General features: G+C 42.6%; 2 protein-coding genes across 9 annotated transcripts in view; one reads left to right on the top strand and one right to left on the bottom strand.

The window, feature by feature from the left end:
* Window positions 1-3,918, top strand: part of adgrl1a (adhesion G protein-coupled receptor L1a) — a 502,860-nt gene extending 498,942 nt beyond the window's left edge. For 4 of the 6 annotated variants that reach the window (XM_061905195.1, XM_061905196.1, XM_061905199.1 and 1 more), the window contains 2 exons: window positions 2,168-2,185; window positions 2,272-3,918. In XM_061905195.1, coding sequence (XP_061761179.1) covers window positions 2,168-2,185; window positions 2,272-3,098 — 845 coding nt within the window. In that variant the 3' untranslated portion in view covers window positions 3,099-3,918. The remainder of the gene's footprint in view (window positions 1-2,167; window positions 2,186-2,271) is intronic. The other 2 variants (XM_061905201.1, XM_061905200.1) reach the window with 1 other exon arrangement.
* Window positions 3,919-12,125: 8,207 nt separating this feature from the next.
* The window catches only part of LOC133555803 (uncharacterized), a 63,943-nt gene continuing 56,441 nt past the window's right edge, over window positions 12,126-19,627 (bottom strand). For 2 of the 3 annotated variants that reach the window (XM_061905192.1, XM_061905194.1), the window contains exons 13-15: window positions 17,917-18,030; window positions 17,772-17,850; window positions 12,126-17,688 (exon numbers count right to left, since the gene is read on the bottom strand). In XM_061905192.1, the coding sequence (XP_061761176.1) occupies window positions 17,683-17,688; window positions 17,772-17,850; window positions 17,917-18,030 (199 nt within the window). In that variant the 3' untranslated portion in view covers window positions 12,126-17,682. The remainder of the gene's footprint in view (window positions 17,689-17,771; window positions 17,851-17,916; window positions 18,031-19,627) is intronic. The other variant, XM_061905193.1, reaches the window with a different exon arrangement.

The raw sequence follows: 19,627 nt of genomic DNA, 5'->3' as shown, positions 1-19,627 counted from the left end.
GTCTGTCCCTGTCTGTCCCATTCTGTCCCTGTCTGTCCGTGTCTGTCCCTGTCTGTCCCTGTCTGTCCGTGTCTGTCCCTGTCTGTCCCTGTCTGTCCCTGTCTGTCTGTGTCTGTGTCTGTCTGTCCCTGTCCGTGTGTGTGTGTGTGTGTGTGTGTGTTGTTTGCTTGCTTTGCACACGCCGGTCTTTTTGTGTTGCAATTGTCAGGACTGAAGAAGGAAAGAGACTAAGTTGCAAAGAGACTAAGTTGTCCATCTGGCCTGACTTCCAAAGCAAAATCTGAAAAGTAAAGTTTCTCTGTGACTTCGACTGCCGGGAATCACCGGGGAGAGTTTTCTCCTCTCAAAGCTGATCAGTGACTCGGCGGCGGTACAATCAGAACTAATCAGCGCCACGCGTGCAACAATCCTAGTCCAGAATTGAGGTGGTTGGTCACATGATCCATTAGAGCAGGGCTAGGGAACCTATGACTCCAGACCAGGGGTGCCCACACTTTTTCTGCAGGCGAGCTACTTTTCAATTGACCAACTCGAGGGGATCTACCTCATTTATATATATCATTTATATTTATTTATGAAAGAGACATTTTTGTAAACAAGTTAAATGTGTTTAATGATAATACAAGCATGTGTAACACATATAGATGTCTTTCTTTCACAAAGACAAGAATATAAGTTGGTGTATTACCTGATTCTGATGACTTGCATTGATTGGAATCAGACAGTAATGATGATAACGCCCACATTTTCAAATGGAGGACAAAAAAAGTTGTCCTTTCTGTACAATACCACATGAAAGTGGTTGGTTTTTGGCATCTAATTCATCCAGCTTCCATACACTTTACAAGAAAAACATTGGCGGCAAATTCCGTAGCTTGCTTGATTGACATTCACGGTACCGGAGGGTCTTGTGAGATGACGCTGGCTGCTGCCAGTTCATTATTATGAAAAAATGACAGAGAGGAAGGCGAGAAACACTTTTTATTTCAACAGACTTTCGCGCCGTCCCTTCCGTCAAAACTCTAAAGGCCGACTGCACATTTCCTATCTTCACAATAAAAGCCCTGCTTCATGCTGCCTGCGCTAACAAAATAAGAGTCTCGGAAAGCTGGCGTGCACAAGTGATGTGCACGCCAGCTTTCTGAGGGATCGCTTGTGCACGCCAGTTTTCCCAGACTCTGTATTTAGTTAGCGCAGGCAGCATGAAGCAGGGCTTTTATTGTGAAGATAGGAAATGTGCAGTCGGCCTTTAGAGTTTTGACGGAAGGTACGGCGCGAGAGTCTGTTGAAATAAAAAGTGTTTCTCGCCTTCCTCTCGGTCATATTTTCATAATAATGATCTTGCAGCAGCCAGCGTCATCTCACAAGACCCTCCGGTACCGTGAATGTCATTTAAGTGACGTCTTGGTGAAGATTGATGATCACTCATTTTTAGGTCTATTTTTTTTAAAAGCCTGGCTGGAGATCGACTGACACACCCCCCGCGGTCGACTGGTAGCTCGCCATCGACGTAATGGGCACCCCTGTTCTAGAGTCAGATGTGGCTCTTTTGATGACTGCATCTGGCTCTCAGATAAATCTGAGCTGTTGCTTAACACGATAAGTAATGAATAATTCCACTTGTAATCACAGTGTTAAAAAATAATATTCAAAATTATTGTTTTAGTTGCTTAAGAGATATTCCTGGCTCTGAATTTGCTCATTGCTATTTTTATGTTTTTGTGCATTATTTGTTGCCGTAATCAGGTTACTCATCAGTTACTCAGTACTTGAGTAACATACTTTTTACTTTTACTCAAGTAAATATTTGGGTGACTACTTCTTACTTTTACTTGAGTAATACATCTCTAAAGTAACAGTACTCTTACTTGAGTACAGTTTCTGGCTACTCTACCCACCTCTGGAAATGAGTTTTGTCGAGCCATTCAAAATAATGAGCAAAAAACGAGTCCTGGTGTGTAAGGAAGTTGTTTTTGAACTCGTGTGTTGCTGAAGTCTGTAAGTTTGAACTTCATCCAGAGAGTGAGAAAGATGTAAAGATGGCTGATAGATTTCTCGTCCCCACTCAAAAAGCTTTAAGAATGAATTGATCAAGTTGACGTTGCATAAATGACACTGTTGGTCTTTCATTTTATCTGCTTCGCAACACATTCTCTCGGACGGACAGGAACTTTCCGAGACCCGAGTAAGTCTTCTCCTCCTCCTCCTTATCAACTGGCAGATGTTTTCCAGGCGACGTAACCCTTCTGTGTGTCCTGTGTTTGGCTCCAGAAAGCACATCCAAGAACCGCGACCCCTGCGGGATGGAGACCCTGCCTCTGAACGGCAACTTCAACAACAGCTACTCCCTGCACAGCGCTCCTGGGGGCGGAGGCAGCTGTGACTTCCTAAGCGGCGGGACCCGGGAGAGCCCACCACCTCTTCTCAACCCCCGCGGCTCAGAAACCCTGGGCGGCGGCGGCGGAGGTGTACGACGCAATCTCTCCGACGCCGCTGCCTTCGAAAAGATGATCATCTCCGAGCTCGTGCATAACAACCTGAGAGGAGGGAACGCGGGAGGGGACGGAAGCCTGGCCCGGGGGCACCGGGGAGGAGCCACAGGGGCCGGGCCAGAGACGGGCGCAGACCAAAATGAGGACTTTGTTCGGCAGCGCACCCCGCAGGATGTGGAGCTGCTTTACAAAGCTCTGGAGGAGCCGCTGCTGTTGCAACGCGCCCAATCGGTCCTTTACCAGAGTGACCCGGAGGAGTCGGAGAGCTACACGGCCGACCTCACGGAGAGTCTCGGCCCCAGCGGGCAGGGCGGCACCAGGGCGCCTGATTCGCCAGCCCGTGATTCCTTATACACGAGCATCACCAACCTGCCAGACTCTCCCTACCCGGACAGCAGTCCCGAGCCGCTGGAGGTGGTGCCGCGATCGGCCCAGCCCCCTGAGGAACTGTACTACAGTTCCGGGAGGCCCGCCTGGGGCACCAGAGGGGCCCCCATGCAGACCTTCTACCAGGCCCCGCTGCGGCGACCGAGCGGGGACCAGCAGGCTCAGGAGCCAGCCCACAACGAGGGGGACGGACAGATGCAGCTGGTCACCAGCCTGTGACCACCGGCCCAGAGAAGAGACCCAAGGTCCTGGCGTCTCGTTTGGTTGCCTTTTCTTCTCTTGAGCAAACATTCACCCCGAGGGGGGAGTCACCACTCACTTAGCTGAAGAAGCCTTTGACTATTTAAGGAGCGTTGATCCGAGTCCTTCCCGGTTCCTTTGGTACCTCAAGGCCAAGTCCAGCACTCAGAATGTACCGACCCTTGCCCTTCTTTACCTTTCGGAACTTTGTTACGACAACCAATATCATTTTGTATTTGCTCCTTTGCCCTTTGGTACCAATCGTCCTTTGATAGCTAGCCGCCGTGGCGACGCGTGGAGTCGTGTAGGTCGCTGTTAGAAGTTCAAAATGTCTCTTCATTGTTGCCAAAAAAATATATCTTTTCTTGAGCCAGAACACGGACACAGACTTTTTTCCAGAAGTGCTCGTTATCGAACAGTTTTAATGGAAGACAATTCCGTGGAGTTGCCTTTGTTTCCTTTTTTTGGGGGTGCGAGCCACCCCCCAGAACTTTTCCCCCGCTCCGCCTGTTTGCTAAAAAGTGACATGACTGCCTTGCTATGGTTTTTGCTGAGGGTGTTGCATCCTGGGCTGGGGTCCTCCTGTGTCTGCTGTTAGAACATAGCCAGCTGAAGTGGACTTGTTCCCCGTGTGTGGTTGTGACCCACGGCACTATAACGCGTGTACATAAGAACCACTTTATTCCTAACTACCGTGTAAATAAATAGGGGACGCCGGTTGTTCAAAAGCGCTACGACGGATGACTTCTTGTACTTGCAATGAAACGGAAAAATAAAAATGTTCCTTTTTTGGGCGGGAGTTCAAAGGAACCGCTCTGTCTTTGTCTCCCGAGGCGCTCAGTCAGTTAGTCATGTTTCACCTCGGCGCCGTCACGTTATCGCCACTCTCTTTTTCCCACACAGCCTGCCAGCAAAGCAAAGGATGACGCTGCAGCTCCAAGACAGCAGGACAATCGCTTTCAACACAACAGAGGCCCGGGGAGTCAGTCGCAGGTGTGACAAGGGATCTGTACTCGCTAGGGACCAATGTCCCCTTTGGGACAGAGGACCCTATTTCTAAGGTTTTATTATTATTATTATTATTCTTTACTATTATACCGCCGCCTCTTTGAGCTGTAATTTGACCCCCTTAACATGCTTCAAAACTCACCAAATTTGACACACACATCAGGATTGGCGAAAATTGCGATCTAATTAAAAAACAAACCCCAAAACTCATAATTGCGCTTTAGCACCCCCTAGGAAGAAAACACAGAAAAAACTCTCTTTAACTTTCAGTAGGAATGTCGTCGAAACATGAAACAAAGACCATTACGTAGGTCTCAGTTAGACCTATATTTCATCTACTGAGACCCCCCGGCTACAATCAACAGGAAGTTTGCTATTCCCACTTCAATACAAAAGTTGGCTAAAAAATGTTGCTTTTTTTCCAAACATTATCTCCTCTGCGGCCGTTTGTCGTTTCAGCTTCAAATACGCACAGAAGAGAGATTGAACACTTCTGATTAAAAGTTAAAGAAAGAGTTTTAATTACTACCCCGGTTTGGATTTTATGAGCCCGCAAAGAACCATTGTGCTGCTGCTGTTGTCACAAAATGGCGGCTTTCTGCTCAGACAAAACTGTAGGACTGTCATACACACATGAAACAAAAACCTCAATATAGGTCTCACTGAGACCTACATTTCATACACTGACCGCCCCCAACTAAAATCAACAGGAAGTTTACTATTCCCACTTCAATACAAAGGTTGGCTAACATTTTTTTTTTCAAACATTATCTCCTCTGAGGCCGTTTGTCGTTTCTGCTTCAAATAAGCACAGAAGAGAGATTGAACCCTTCTGATTAAAAGTTAAAGGAAGAGTTTTAATTACTGCCCCGGTTTGGATTTTATAAGCCCGCAAAGAACCATTGCGCTGCTGCTGTTGTCAAAAAATGGCAGCTTTCTGCTCAGACGGAACTGTAGGACTGTCATACACATATGAAACAAAAACCTCAATATAGGTCTCACTGAGACCTACATTTCATACACGGACCGCCCCCAACTAAAATCAACAGGAAGTTTGCTATTCCCACTTCAATACAAAATTTGGCTAACATTTTTTTTTTCAAACATTATCTCCTCTGTGGCCGTTTGTCGTTTCTGCTTCAAATAAGCACAGAAGAGAGATTGAACCCTTCTGATTAAAAGTTAAAGGAAGAGTTTTAATTACTACCCGGGTTTGGATTTTATAAGCCCGCAAAGAACCATTGCGCTGCTGCTGTTGTCACAAAATGGCGATTTTCTGCTCAGACAAAACTGTAGGACTATCATACACACATGAAACAAAAACCTCAATATAGGTCTCACTGAGACCTATATTTCATACACTGACCGCCCCCAACTAAAATCAACAGGAAGTTTGCTATTCCCACTTCAATACAACAACTGCATTACATTCACCATGCATTAGTCTCAAAATGGCGGCACCAAGGCGTCCTTATAAAAAGCCCAAGCCACTTTACAACTGTTATTCCTATGAGACTGATGTATAACATGTGTATACAACTTTTTCTCTGTGTAATAATCCATCCATCCATCTTCTACTCAGTATTCTTCTTCCTCTAACACGACGAGTTGAGTTTATACCAAAAAGTTCTATTTTGGTTTCATCTGACCACATGACATTCTCCAAATCCTCTGCTGTATCATCCATGTATCCATTTTGGTATAAACTCAACTCCTCGTGTTTGGAGGAAGAAGAATACTGAGTTGCATCCCAAGAACACCATACCTACTGTGAAGCATGGGGGTGGAAACATCATGCTTTGGGGCTGTTTTTCTGCTAAGGGGACAGGACGATTGATCCGTGTTAAGGAAAGAATGAATGGGGCCATGTATCCTGAGATTTGGAGCCAAAACCTCCTTTGAATGGTTGACCAAATACTTATTTTCCACCATCATTTACAAATAAATTATTTAAAATTCCTACAATATGAATTCCTGTTTTTTTTTTTCACATTCTGTCTCTCACAGTTGAAGTGTACCTATGATGAAAATGACAGACCTCTATCATCATTTTAAGTGGGAGAACTTGCACAATCGCTGGCTGATTAAATACTTTTTTTGCCCCACTGTATATGCTTATATGTATATATTTATATATGTATATATGTATATATGTATATGGGACGGCGTGGCGCAGTGGGAGAGTGGCCGTGCGCAACCCGAGGGTCCCTGGTTCAAATCCCACCTAGTACCAACCTCGTCACGTCCGTTGTGTCCTTCAGCAAGACACTTCACCCTTGCTCCTGATGGGTGCTGGTTAGCGCCTTGCATGGCAGCTCCCTCCATCAGTGTGTGAATGTGTGTGCGAATGGGTAAATGTGGAAGTAGTGTCAAAGCGCTTTGAGTACCTTGAAGGTAGAAAAGCGCTATACAAGTACAACCCATTTATTTATGTATGTATATATATATATATATATGTGTGTGTGTGTGTGTGTGTGTGTGTCTATGTATGGATGTATATATATATGTATGTATATATACATATATGTATATAAGTGTGTATATATATATATATATATATATATATATATATAGATAAATAGATAGATAGATGGATAGTACTTTATTGATTCCTTTAGGAGAGTTCCATATGTTTATGTGTGTATATGTATATTTATATATGTATATATATATGTATGTATATATATGTATGTGTATGTATGTATATGTATATTTATATATGTGTATGTATGTACATACAGTATATACACTATATGTATGTACATATGTAGATATATGTGTATGTATGTACATATATACAGTATATGTATATATATATATATGTATATGTGTATATATATATATATATATATATAGGACTGTTCCCTCAATCATCATCTCCTGATGATTGAGGGAACCCCTCATGAAACAGTTCTGTAGAGATGAAGCAGTCTTGTGATTTTTCCCACACCTACATATTGCGCTCTACCATGGTATCGAGCACTATTTTTGCAAAGTCTGGTTTCTAAAGGAGGCGTTGTGATTATTCCATCTAACCGATTATTCCATCTAACCGAAGGAGCGTTCAAAACAAGATGGAATAATCACAACGCCTCCTTTAGAAACCAGACTTTGCAGAATTCTACAGAACTCAGCAAACACATTTGGAACCTCAAAGACAATAATGTTGAATATTCAATAACATGGCAAATTCTTGCATCCAGCACACCTTACAACAGTGGTAATAAAAGATGCAACCTATGCTTAAAAGAGAAACTGTTTATTATATATCATCCAGATCTATCATCCCTCAACAAGCGCAGTGAAATCATTTCAACATGCCGCCATAGACGGAAACACCTCCTAGGTAACTTATGAGCCAATCACCACACCCTACGCCTGCCTGTACCCACCCACTCTGTGCCCTATATAAACCATTGTATGTGAATGCTTCCATTAAAATCTCCTGATGATTGAGGGAACCCCTCATGAAACACTTCTGTAGAGATGAAGTAGTCTTGTGATTTTTTCCCACACCTACATATATATATGTATATATATATATACATACTGTTTACCGTTATATAATGTTTATGAATTGATTAACGTGGACCCCGACTTAAACAAGTAGAAAAACTTATTGGGGTGTTACCATTTAGTGGTCAATTGTACGGAATATGTACTGTACTGTGCAGTCTACTATCAAAAGTTTCAATCAATCAATTATACTGGTACAGGTATCCTGTACAACCCTACTATATATACATTTCTAATTTGTAATAAATATTGTATACATTTCTAATAATGTAACTTTATCATCTCTGAATGTACTTTTGCAGTATTTTGTGTTGGGCGCCCAAATAGTCTTCCACGCAGACGGTGTTGGGTGTTGTGCAGCAGACAGCTGAGGACTGTTGTATCAAACCCAGCTCTCATCATCTGAGCCGCTAATTAGCAACATACAATATAACTCAATCAATCAATCAATCAATCAATCAATGTTTATTTATATAGCCCCAAATCACAAATGTCTCAAAGGGCTGCACAAATCATTACGACTACAACATCCTCGGAAGAACCCACAAAAGGGCAAGGAAAACTCACACCCAGTGGGCAGGGAGAATTCACATCCAGTGGGACGCCAGTGACAATGCTGACTATGAGAAACCTTGGAGAGGACCTCAGATGTGGGCAACCCCCCCCCCCTCTAGGGGACCGAAAGCAATGGATGTCGAGCGGGTCTAACATGATACTGTGAAAGTTCAATCCATAGTGGCTCCAAGACAGCAGTGAGAGTCCCGTCCACAGGAAACCATCTCAAGCGGATCAGCAGCGTGGAGATGTCCCCAACCGATACAGGCGAGCGGTCCATCCTGGGTCCCGACGAGCGGTCCATCCTGGGTCTCGACTCTGGACAGTCAGTACTTCATCCATGGTCATCGGACCGGACCCCCTCCACAAGGGAGGGGGGGACATAGGAGAAAGAAAAGAAGCGGCAGATCAACTGGTCACCATTAGCTGCCTCCGGTGTGTCGTGATGTGCTGATGCTGCTCTCCACAGCTCGGGGATGAAGCGCCCTTTATTTGTTGTCTTTCCCAGCACCTTCCTCCATCTCATCTCCCGCTTTGTAATCGCACTCTCGGCGGACTCCATTAGCGCCTCGCCTCTGAGAGTCCTAGTTTGTTTGCTCCAAAGCTTTGTTTATCCCGGATTAATATCTCAATAAACGGAGTCTGCACGTACTAAATGATGATGATGATGATGATGATGCCGCTTTTCTCAGCGCTCCCAAAAACCTCTGCGGGTGCTAATTTGTACTTGTGGGAGGGGCTTGCAAGCACTGTTTACTCAAACATGACGCAGGCCAGGTCTTGCATGAATAAAATAAAATGCTTAATTTAAAATGCAGATAAAGCGTATTTTGTTAAATTTGTTGACATCCTGTGCTTTCATAAAATCACAAGCAGATGGAAAGGTCTTGGAAAAATTCACCCCTAAAACATGAGTGAATTGTAAAGTCAATAATATTTATATAGCGCTTTTCTCTAGTGACTCAAAGTGCTTTTACATAGTGAAACCCAATACCTGAGTTCCATTTAAAGTAGTGTGGGTGGCACTGGGAGCAGGTGGGTAAAGTGTCTTGCCCAAGGACACGACGGCGGGAGAAGGGGATCGAACCTGGGACCCTCAAGTCGCTGGCACGGCCGCTCTACCAACCGAGCTATGCCGCCCCACATGCATACAGACCAGTATTTGGCGAGCGCCATTTTGTTTGTTTACATGTATAACTTTCTCCGACTTTCTAGGACGTGTTTTATGCCACTTCTTTTTTGCTCTCATTTTGTCCACCAAACTTTTAAAGGGGAACATTATCAGCAGACCTATGTAGGCGTTAATATAAACCTTGATGTTGCAGAAAAAAGACCATATGTTTTTTTAACCGATTTCCGAACTCTAAAAGGGTGAATTTGGCGATTGAAACGCCTTTCAATTGTTCGACTGTCGGAGCAATGACCTTTCACCCGTGACTTGGTTTAACTCTTATCTTACTGACAGGGTGCAGTGCGTCTCCCATAACAGTGTGACCTCGGACTATGTTAAGGTAACATGTGGAGTTCCCCAGGGTTCGGTCCTTGGCCCTGCACTCTTCAGCATCTACATGCTGCCGCTAGGTGACATCATACGCAAATACGGTGTTAGCTTTCACTGTTATGCTGATGACACCCAACTCTACATGCCCCTAAAGCTGACCAACACGCCGGATTGTAGTCAGCTGGAGGCGTGTCTTAATGAAATCAAACAATGGATGTCCGCTAACTTTTTGTAACTTAACGCCAAAAAAAAAGAAATGCTGATTATCGGTCCTGCTAGACACCGACCTCTATTTAATAATACAACTTTAACATTTGACAACCAAATAATAAAACAAGGTGACTCTGTAAAGAATCTGGGTATTATCTTCGACCCAACTCTCTCCTTTGAGTCACACATTAAAAGCGTTACTAAAACAGCCTTCTTTCATCTCCGTAATATCGCTAAAATTCGCTCCATTTTGTCCACTAAAGACGCCGAGATCATTATCCATGCGTTTGTTACGTCTCGTCTTGATTACTGTAACGTATTATTTTCGGGTCTCCCCATGTCTAGCATTAAAAGATTACAGTTGGTACAAAATGCGGCTGCTAGACTTTTGACAAGAACAAGAAAGTTTGATCACATTACGCCTGTACTGTATATACCTTTATATACATATATACATACATATATAGCTATACTGTATATACCTTTATATACATATATACATACATATATACCTATACTGTATATACCTTTATATACATATATACATACATATATACCTATACTGGCTCACCTGCACTGGCTTCCTGTGCACTTAAGATGTGACTTTAAGGTTTTACTACTTACGTATAAAATACTACACGGTCTAGCTCCATCCTATCTTGCCGATTGTATTGTACCATATGTCCCGGCAAGAAATCTGCCTTCAAAAGACTCCGGCTTATTAGTGACTCCTAGAGCCCAAAAAAAGTCTGCGGGCTATAGAGCGTTTCCCGTTCGGGCTCCAGTACTCTGGAATGCCCTCCCGGTAACAGTTCAAGATGCTACCTCAGTAGAAGCATTTAAGTCTCACCTTAAAACTCATTTGTATACTCTAGCCTTTAAATAGACCTCCTTGTTAGACCAGTTGATCTGCCACTTCTTTTCTTTTTCTCCTCTGTCTCCCCCTCCCGGTAACAGTTCGAGATGCTACCTCAATAGAAGCATTTAAGTCTCACCTTAAAACTCATCTGTATACTCTAGCCTTTAAATAGACCTCCTTTTTAGACCAATTGATCTGCCGCTCCTTTTCTTTTTCTCCTCTGTCCCCCCCTCCCTTGTGGAGGGGGTCCGGTCCGATGACCATGGATGAAGTACTGGCTGTCCAGAGTCGGGACCCAGGATGGACCGCTCGCCTGTGTATCGGTTGGGGACATCTCTACGCTGCTGATCCGCTTGAGATGGTTTCCTGTGGACGGGACTCTCGCTGCTGTCTTGGATCCGCTTTGAACTGAACTCTCGCGGCTGTGTTGGAGCCACTATGGATTGAATTTTCACAGTATCATGTTAGACCCGCTCCACATCCATTGCTTTCGGTCCCCTAGAGGGGGGGGGGGGGGGGGGGGTTGCCCACATCTGAGGTCCTCTCCAAGGTTTCTCATAGTCAGCATTGTCACTGGCGTCCCACTGGATGTGAATTCTCCCTGCCCACTGGGTGTGAGTTTTCCTTGCCCTTTTGTGGGTTCTTCCGAGGATGTTGTAGTCGTAATGATTTGTGCAGCCCTTTGAGACATTTGTGATTTGGGGCTATATAAATAAACATTGATTGATTGATTAAATGTAACTTAGGTATTGAGTTTCACCATGTAAAGTGCTTTGAATCGCTAGAGAAAAGTGCTATATAAATATAATTCACTTCACACACAGCTTTATGTGAGTTATGTATTGCGTAACGAGAAATGCTGGGTGCAGGAATTTTGTTAGTTCTGACTCCTCCCCCAGGCTGACAGACAGTTTTTGCCTGCATCTAAGCTTGCTCTCGTGAAGTCAAGTGTGACTCAAACTGTGATCTATGTTTTTAGCAAGAGTGATGGCTCTTTACCAGTTCGGGTGAAGGCCGTCCTTCCTCAGCAAGCCCGGTTTGCCCCAGAAAGAGGACCAATTATTTTGTACTCTACAAAAACTAAACTGCCACTTGTTAAGCGAGACTAATCTGATGGACCTCTCATTATTGCCTCTTGCAGTGAGACATTTTTATGTCATGAAACGATGTGCATAGAAATGATAAAACCACATTAAATGTACAATAGATCATGCAATAAAGAAATACATATTTTTTGCAAATGGATTACATTTATTTCAACAATTTCAAATATTCAATGTTACACTGATGGGGGATTAAAATGCAAACATGAAGCAAATCATGATTGAAAGGAGAAAAAAAATCATCAATGCTCGGATTGAACACAAAATGATTTAATAAAAGAAAAGAAACAACGGTAAAGTGCGGCAAATTACTGTAATTGGAATAGAGTAGCATAGCAAGATGTGTAATATAATATCTTGTACCAGTCAAGCACGTTTTGTTACATTTTTTTCAAAGCCAAAAACCATTACAAAAATCATGACCGATCAAAATAAGCTGTTTGAATCAAATGATTACAAAAGGAATGAACGTGTGACCAATTTGTCTAATTAGAATAAAACAGCAGAGCAACACGACTACCGTATTTCCTTGAATTGCAGCCGGGGCGCTAATTAATTTAAAACCTCTTCTCAAAGGCATGCGGTAAATTTAGGCCTGCGCTTAAAAATTTGAGTGTGATGTAAGGATGCCATCATGAAAAGCACATTTAATTAAAAAAAACATTATTATGGTCTTACCTTTACTTATAAATGAAGTCCATGCGCAGCTCCTTCTGATCAAAAGCATCGATAACTTGTTTATAGAAGTCTTCCTTATCTTTCTTCAGTTTAAAAAGTCTCTCTGTCTCGATGGAGATCTTCCTTTATTACCTCCTGCTTCGATTGAAAGTCCAGTTTAGAAAACGGTTTTATTCTAGATATGTAATCCTCCATGTTAAAAGTGCAAGCGAGAGAAAAAAATAAACACTCTTGCTGCTTGTTGTCACTTCTTCTGCAGCCGAGTAGTCGCAAGAAGGATCACTAGCGCCCTCTACCACCAGGAGTCATTTAATGATTCATATTTGACACACGCAGCTACGGTACAGTTGTGATCAAAATTATTCAAGCCCCACACAATGTTGGTGTTTTAGCAAGTTGGACATTTATTCCGTATTTTGTTTATAGTCATATCAGATAAAGATGCATTAAAGAGACAAATGCAACTTGAATTACATTATATTTTGTAACATACCAAACAGTGTCATTTCTCTTAATATCTCATTGACAAAATTATTCAACCCCTTGAAGATCATAACTCTTAAGAACAGAATTTGAAAAATGTCTTTTCAATCAGGTGTTGAAAACACCTGCAGATGTGATTAGAACCATAACGAGCAACAATTAAACTGATTGAAAAAGACTGATGCTCAGTTTCTTGTAGATGGTCAATGGTGTATTTGCAACATGGTGAAGTCCAGGGAGTGGTCAAAGAAGTCAAGAGAGGAGGTAAGGATATGGATATAAGAAAATAGCAAAGACATTACACATTCCAAGAGACACAGTTGGGAGCATAATTGGCAAGTTTAAAGCTAAAGGCACAGTGGAAACACTACCTGAGCGTGGTGGAAAGAGGATGCTGTGTGTGTACAGTGGTGAAAAACCCCCGGGTAACAGCTGAGGAACTACAACAGGACATTGCAGAGGGGGGAACGCAGGTTTCGTCCCAGACAACAATGCGCGCACTATAAGATGAAGGCCTCCATGCCAGAACTCCCAGGCACAACCCACTTCTGACTACCAGGCACAAGGAAAAAATAGACTCCAGTATGCCAAAAATCATCTGGACAAACCCCAAAGGTTTTGGGAAACTGTTCTAAAGTGGAACTTTTGGGGCCCATGAATCAACGTTATGTCTGGAGGAGAAAAAAATGAAGCTTACAAACACCTTGCCTACTGTTAAGCATGGTGGGGGGTCAATCATGCTCTGGGGCTGTTTCTCCGCCTCAGGTACCGGGAATCTCCAGCGCCTTCAAGGCATTATGAATTCTATTTCCTAGCAGGATATATTAGCTGCAAATGTCATGAAGTCAGTGAGGAAGCTGAGGCTTGGGAGACGTTGGACCTTCCAACAGGACAAGGATCCCAAGCATACCTCCAAATCAACATCAGAGTGGTTGCAGAAGAAGGGCTGGAAGACTCTGGAGTGGCCAGACCTAAATCCTCTAGAAAAGCTGTGGTGGGAGTTGAAAAAGGCAGTTGCAGCACACAAGCCCAAGAATATGAATGAACTGGAGGCCTTTGCCCAAGAGGAATGGGCTCAAATACCTGTAGATGCTTGCAAGAAGCTTATGTATCACCTTTGAAGGATGTCATTACTGCCAAAGGCTGTTCTACTAAGTACTAAAGATGCATGGAACTAGGGGGTGGAATCATTTTGTCAATGAGATATTAAGAAAAATGTCCTTTTTTGCTATTTTGTCAAATACAAGGTTACAATTGACGTTGCATTTGTCTATTTGACACATCTTTATTTGATATGACTATAAAGAAAATACGGAATAAATGTCCAACTTGCTAAAACACCAAAATTGTGTAGGGGTTGAATAATTTGGATCACAACTGTATATTAATAAAACATAGCTGCTTACTGTTCTTTTTTGCATATTCAATAGCTTGGACCTTAAATCCTACTGAATAGCTCTTAATCTTCTTCCCTTTATGCGATTTCAAATGATTGAAGTCAGCCTCCTCCATTTTGAAAATGATGACAGGTGAAGTGTCACTCGTGACGTGACGAGTTTGACCCTGTGGAAATTCTAGGCAGGCGCATACTATATACCCGGCAGCAATTCAAGGAACTACGGCATGCTATTTTACTAATATGTGTTGTGTTATACTACTTCAGCTCATTTTTTGTTGCTTTGTTTTAAATTTAAAATCCAAAACACATTTTTTTTTTAAAGCCAAAAGACATAGAAAAAAATCATGAACAATCAAAATACGCAGTGCGAATAAAAAAACAACAATACAAACTGATTGTTGATCAGCTGGTGAAGATGATATGTGGCACAAAGTTATTCAACACCTCAGTCATACTTTTCTAAAGCATGTCTGCTCATTGGAAAATATCCTCTAATTCTGCATAATGCGTCCACCGCATCTATTTGTTCATCGAGGAGCTTTGGCAGCTGAGGTCCGAAGTCATATTGGCGAGCCCCTTTCCTGAGAATGTTAGGGACCATTTTGGTATGGCCCAGCATATATATATTTACCTGACTATATCAATCAATCAATCAATGTTTACTTATATAGCCCTAAATCACTAGTGTCTCAAAGGGCTGCACAAACCATATAAAGTATATATTTTTTTTCTATGATAAAGAATATGTTATTGTTTATATAAATATATTAATATGCAGTGTTGGGACTAACGCTTTAACAATCGGGCGCGCACTACGAGATGAAGGCCTCCGTGCCAGAACTCCCAGGCACAACCCACTTCTGACTACCAGGCACAAGTAAAATAGACTCCAGCATGCCAAAAATCATCTGGACAAACCCCAAAGGTTTTGGGAAACTGTTCTATGGAGTGATGAGACAAAAGTGGAACTCTTTGGGCCTATGAATCAACGTTATGTCTGGAGGAGAAAAAAAAATGAAGCTTACAAAGAGAAGAACACCTCGCCTACTGTTAAGCATGGTGGGGGGTCAATCATGCTCTGGGGCTGTTTCTCTGCCTCAGGTACCGGGAATCTCCAGCGCCTTCAAGGCATTATGAATTCTATTTCCTAGCAGGATATATTAGCTGCAAATATCATGAAGTCAGTGAGGAAGCTGAGGCTTGGGAGACGTTGGACCTTCCAACAGGACAAGGATCCCAAGCATACCTCCAAATCAACATCAGAGTGGTTGCAAAAGAAGGGCTGGAAGACTCTGCGTTTTTTTTTTTTTACTTATGTCTGTTATAGGGATGCACCGATTAATCGGTAACCGAATATATTCGGCCGAATATGGCAAAAAAAAAGCCACATTCGGCCTTCGGTGGAATGAGTTAAAAACAAGGCCGAATAGTGATAGATAGATAGTACTTTATTGATTCCTTCAGGAGAGTTCCTTCAGGAAAATTAAAATTCCAGCAGCAGTGTACAGAGTTGAGATCAATTTAAAAAAAGTAAAAAGTAAATAATGGGGGTTTAAAAGGAAACAAAATAGAGAAATATTACAAAAAGAATAAAAACAATGGGAATAACAATATAACAGTAAAATAAGAATATAACAAGACAAAGTAGGCAGTAGTGACCATGTTATGAAAACGTATTGTACTGTTAATGTTTTGCATCCCCTGTCATCCTAGTACCCCCCCGTAAGCGGGGGGTATTAGGATGACCCCGTAGTGGCGTGTGACGCAATTTTTGGACGCGGTGACGCGATCAACCAACGTGCGGTGACGTTGGGATATGTTGTGTACCTGTATAAGTGTATGAGGTTACAAGCACACACTTAATTGAGATTTAGTGGGGCCTCTGTTTACATTATTAGCCTGTTGTGTAGGCTACCTGTATAAGTGTATGAGGTTACAAGCACACACTTATTGAGATTTACTTGAGCCTTCTGTTTACATTATTAGCATATCTACTGTGGCTAAGCAGACTTTTGCCAAAAGGACAATAATTCATTTGTTGTGGGTTTATCCACTTTAATGCACTTTATTTTTTTTTGGAATGCATGTTTTGTTTGAAGGCCTAATATAAATGAAAAACTTTGTACTTTTTTTGAAAAGCAAAGGCTACTGGAATATTTAAAAAATGTCAATATTCAATAAAAAAATACTTTATTTGAAAAACATGTCTAAATATTTATTCTAGGCTATTTATGCAATATTTAAAAAAATATGAAAAACTGTATTCGGTATTCGGCCAAGCGTTTAAATTTTCTTCGGCTTCGGCCACAAATTTTCATTTCGGTGCATCCCTAAATGAAATAATTACAGAACACAGCTAATGTGCAAAAAAAAAATATATGCTTGTGAAAGATCTTTTACTATTTGGTCAGACATGAGTACTTTTATTGTGAAGGCTGTAAATGTGGTGTTGGTCTTTAAAGGGGAACATTATCACCAAACCTATGCAAGCGTCAATATATACCTTGATGTTGCAGAAAAAAGACCATGTATTTTTTTAACCGATTTCCGAACTTTAAATGGGTGAATTTTGGCAAATTAAACGCCTTTATGTTTATCGGTCTTTTAGCGATGACGTCAGACGTGCTATTTTTTTTAAAAGCAAAGGCTACTGGAATATTAAAAAAAATGTCAATATTCGATAAAAAAATGTCTAAACATATTTCTAGGGTATTTTATGCAATTTAAAAAAAAAATTGTGAAAAACTGCATTCATTATTCGGTATTCGGCCAAGCATTTAAATTTTATTCGGCTTCGGCTTGGGCCACAAATTTTGATTTCGGTGCATCCCTAGTCTGTTATGTTGCAGCTATTTTAAACAGTTTTGTCAATTTGTTCTGGCCTGAAATAAATTGGCCCTTTGAAACATATCTTTGTGTGTCCGGTGATTGAAATGCATGTCAGGTTGCTCAACAGATTGTATTATTGTACAACGCAGTAACAGTACTCAAATGAAGGCTAAAAAGGGCATAAAAAATGGGAGCTTTTAAAAAAGTAACTAAATAGTTACTTTTTGCCCTAACGCATTACTTTTTGGTGTAAGTAACCAAGTTACTTTTGAAAAAAACTAGTTACTGGTTTTCAGTAACTAACCCAACACTGTTAACATGTATAAATATTTTTAATAATATAAATATTTATCTAAAAATATAAATATAGTTTATTTTTCCTCATGTTGGCTTTGGTTCTTGCTGCAGATGTTGACTCCATGTCAATACTGTAGCAGAAAAAAAACAAAAGAAGGCACCATGGGGAAGGCGGAATTCAAATCCAAAGAACCGAAGGTAGGTCGGTACTCACTGCGGCAGCAGAACCATTTTGGAGAGAAACCCCTTCAGGAGCAGTCAGAGGTTGATCAGCACCACTGCAGACACCGACGCTAAAAATGGAGAAAGCGGTCATTACTTTGTCTTCTCTTGTTTTCTTCAAAAGTGAAGGCATGTACCTGGTGGGCTCTGCTCCGCCATTCACAGCAGACGTGTGTGTCCCCCCGTTCCTGTCGGACAACGGGATTCCAAGCTCGCCATTCTGGTCGTGTTCAGCCGGGGAACGTGAGAAGCTGGAGTTTGAAAATAAAAGTCTCACTTGAGCATCAAACCCTGCAGTGAGCTGTGAGTACTTCAGTGTCAACGTTCTTCTACAACTTAAGTTACCAAAAATAGTGAAATATTCCACACAATAAATATCAATATAAATACATATCTTCAGCAGCTTAAAGGGGATCCATGATGAGTTTTCTTTTGTGACTTACAAACAGATATTTGTGTTAAATAACGCCAAATCACAAGTTTCATTGGTGCACGTCGTTCTGGATCTAAACATTAAGTCAAGCTTTTAGCCGCATGTTAACGTGAGCGGAATGTTGCTCATTATGACACATTCACACAATATTGATTTATTTTTTACACCGGGGGTGTCCAAACTTTTTCCACTGAGGGCCGCACACTGAAAAATCAAAGCAAGATGGGGCCATTTTAAAAAATCCATCTTCCGCTTATCCGAGGTCGGGTCGCGGGGGCAGCAGCCTAAGCAGGGAAGCCCAGACTTCCCTCTCCCCAGCCACTTCGTCTAGCTCTTCCCGGGGGATCCCGAGGCGTTCCCAGGCCAGCCGGGAGACATAGTCTTCCCAACGTGTCCTGGGTCTTCCCCGTGGCCTCCTACCGGTTGGACGTGCCCTAAACACCTCCCTAGGGAGGCGTTCGGGTGGCATCCTGACCAGATGCCCGAACCACCTCATCTGGCTCCTCTCCATGTGGAGGAGCAGCGGCTTTACTTTGAGTTCCTCCCGGATGGCAGAGCTTCTCACCCTATCTCTAAGGGAGAGACCCGAAAACCGGCGGAGGAAACTCATTTGGGCCGCTTGTACCCGTGATCTTATCCTTTCGGTCATAATCCAAAGCTCATGACCATAGGTGAGGATGGGAACATAAATCGACTGGTATATTGAGAGCTTTGCCTTCTGGCTTAGCTCCTTCTTCACCACAACGGATTGATACTGGATTGATTGAAACTTTTATTAGTAGATTGCACAGTACAGTACATATTCCGTACAATTGACCACTAAATGGTAACACCCTAATAAGTTTTTCAACTTGTTTAAGTCGGGGTCCATGTTAATCAATTCATCTCACCATCCACTCTTCCCTCACTCGTGAACAAGACTCCGAGGTACTTGAACTCCTCCACTTGGGGCAGGGTCTCCTCCCCAACCCGGAGATGGCACTGCACCCTTTTCCGGGCGAGAACCATGGACTCAACTTGGAGGTGCTAATTCCCATCGCAGTCGCTTCACACTCGGCTGCGAACTGATCCAGTGAGAGCTGAAGATCCTGGCCAGATGAAGCCATCAGGACCACATCATCTGCAAAAAGCAGAGACCTAATCCTGCAGCCACCAAACCGGATCCCCTCAATGCCTAGACAGCGCCTTGCTCTTCCCGGGGGATCCCGAGGCGTTCCCAGGCCAGCCGGGAGACATAGTCTTCCCAACGTGTCCTGGGTCTTCCCCGTGGCCTCCTACCGGTTGGACGTGCCCTAAACACCTCCCTAGTGAGGCGTTCGGGTGGCATCCTGACCAGATGCCCGAACCACCTCATCTGGCTCCTCTCCATGTGGAGGAGCAGCGGCTTTACTTTGAGTTCCTCCCGGATGGCAGAG

The sequence above is a fragment of the Nerophis ophidion genome, linkage group LG07 (assembly GCF_033978795.1).
Source record: "Nerophis ophidion isolate RoL-2023_Sa linkage group LG07, RoL_Noph_v1.0, whole genome shotgun sequence".
In the NCBI taxonomy this organism is placed as follows: domain Eukaryota; kingdom Metazoa; phylum Chordata; class Actinopteri; order Syngnathiformes; family Syngnathidae; genus Nerophis; species Nerophis ophidion.
This window is presented reverse-complemented; position numbering and strand designations above follow the sequence as displayed.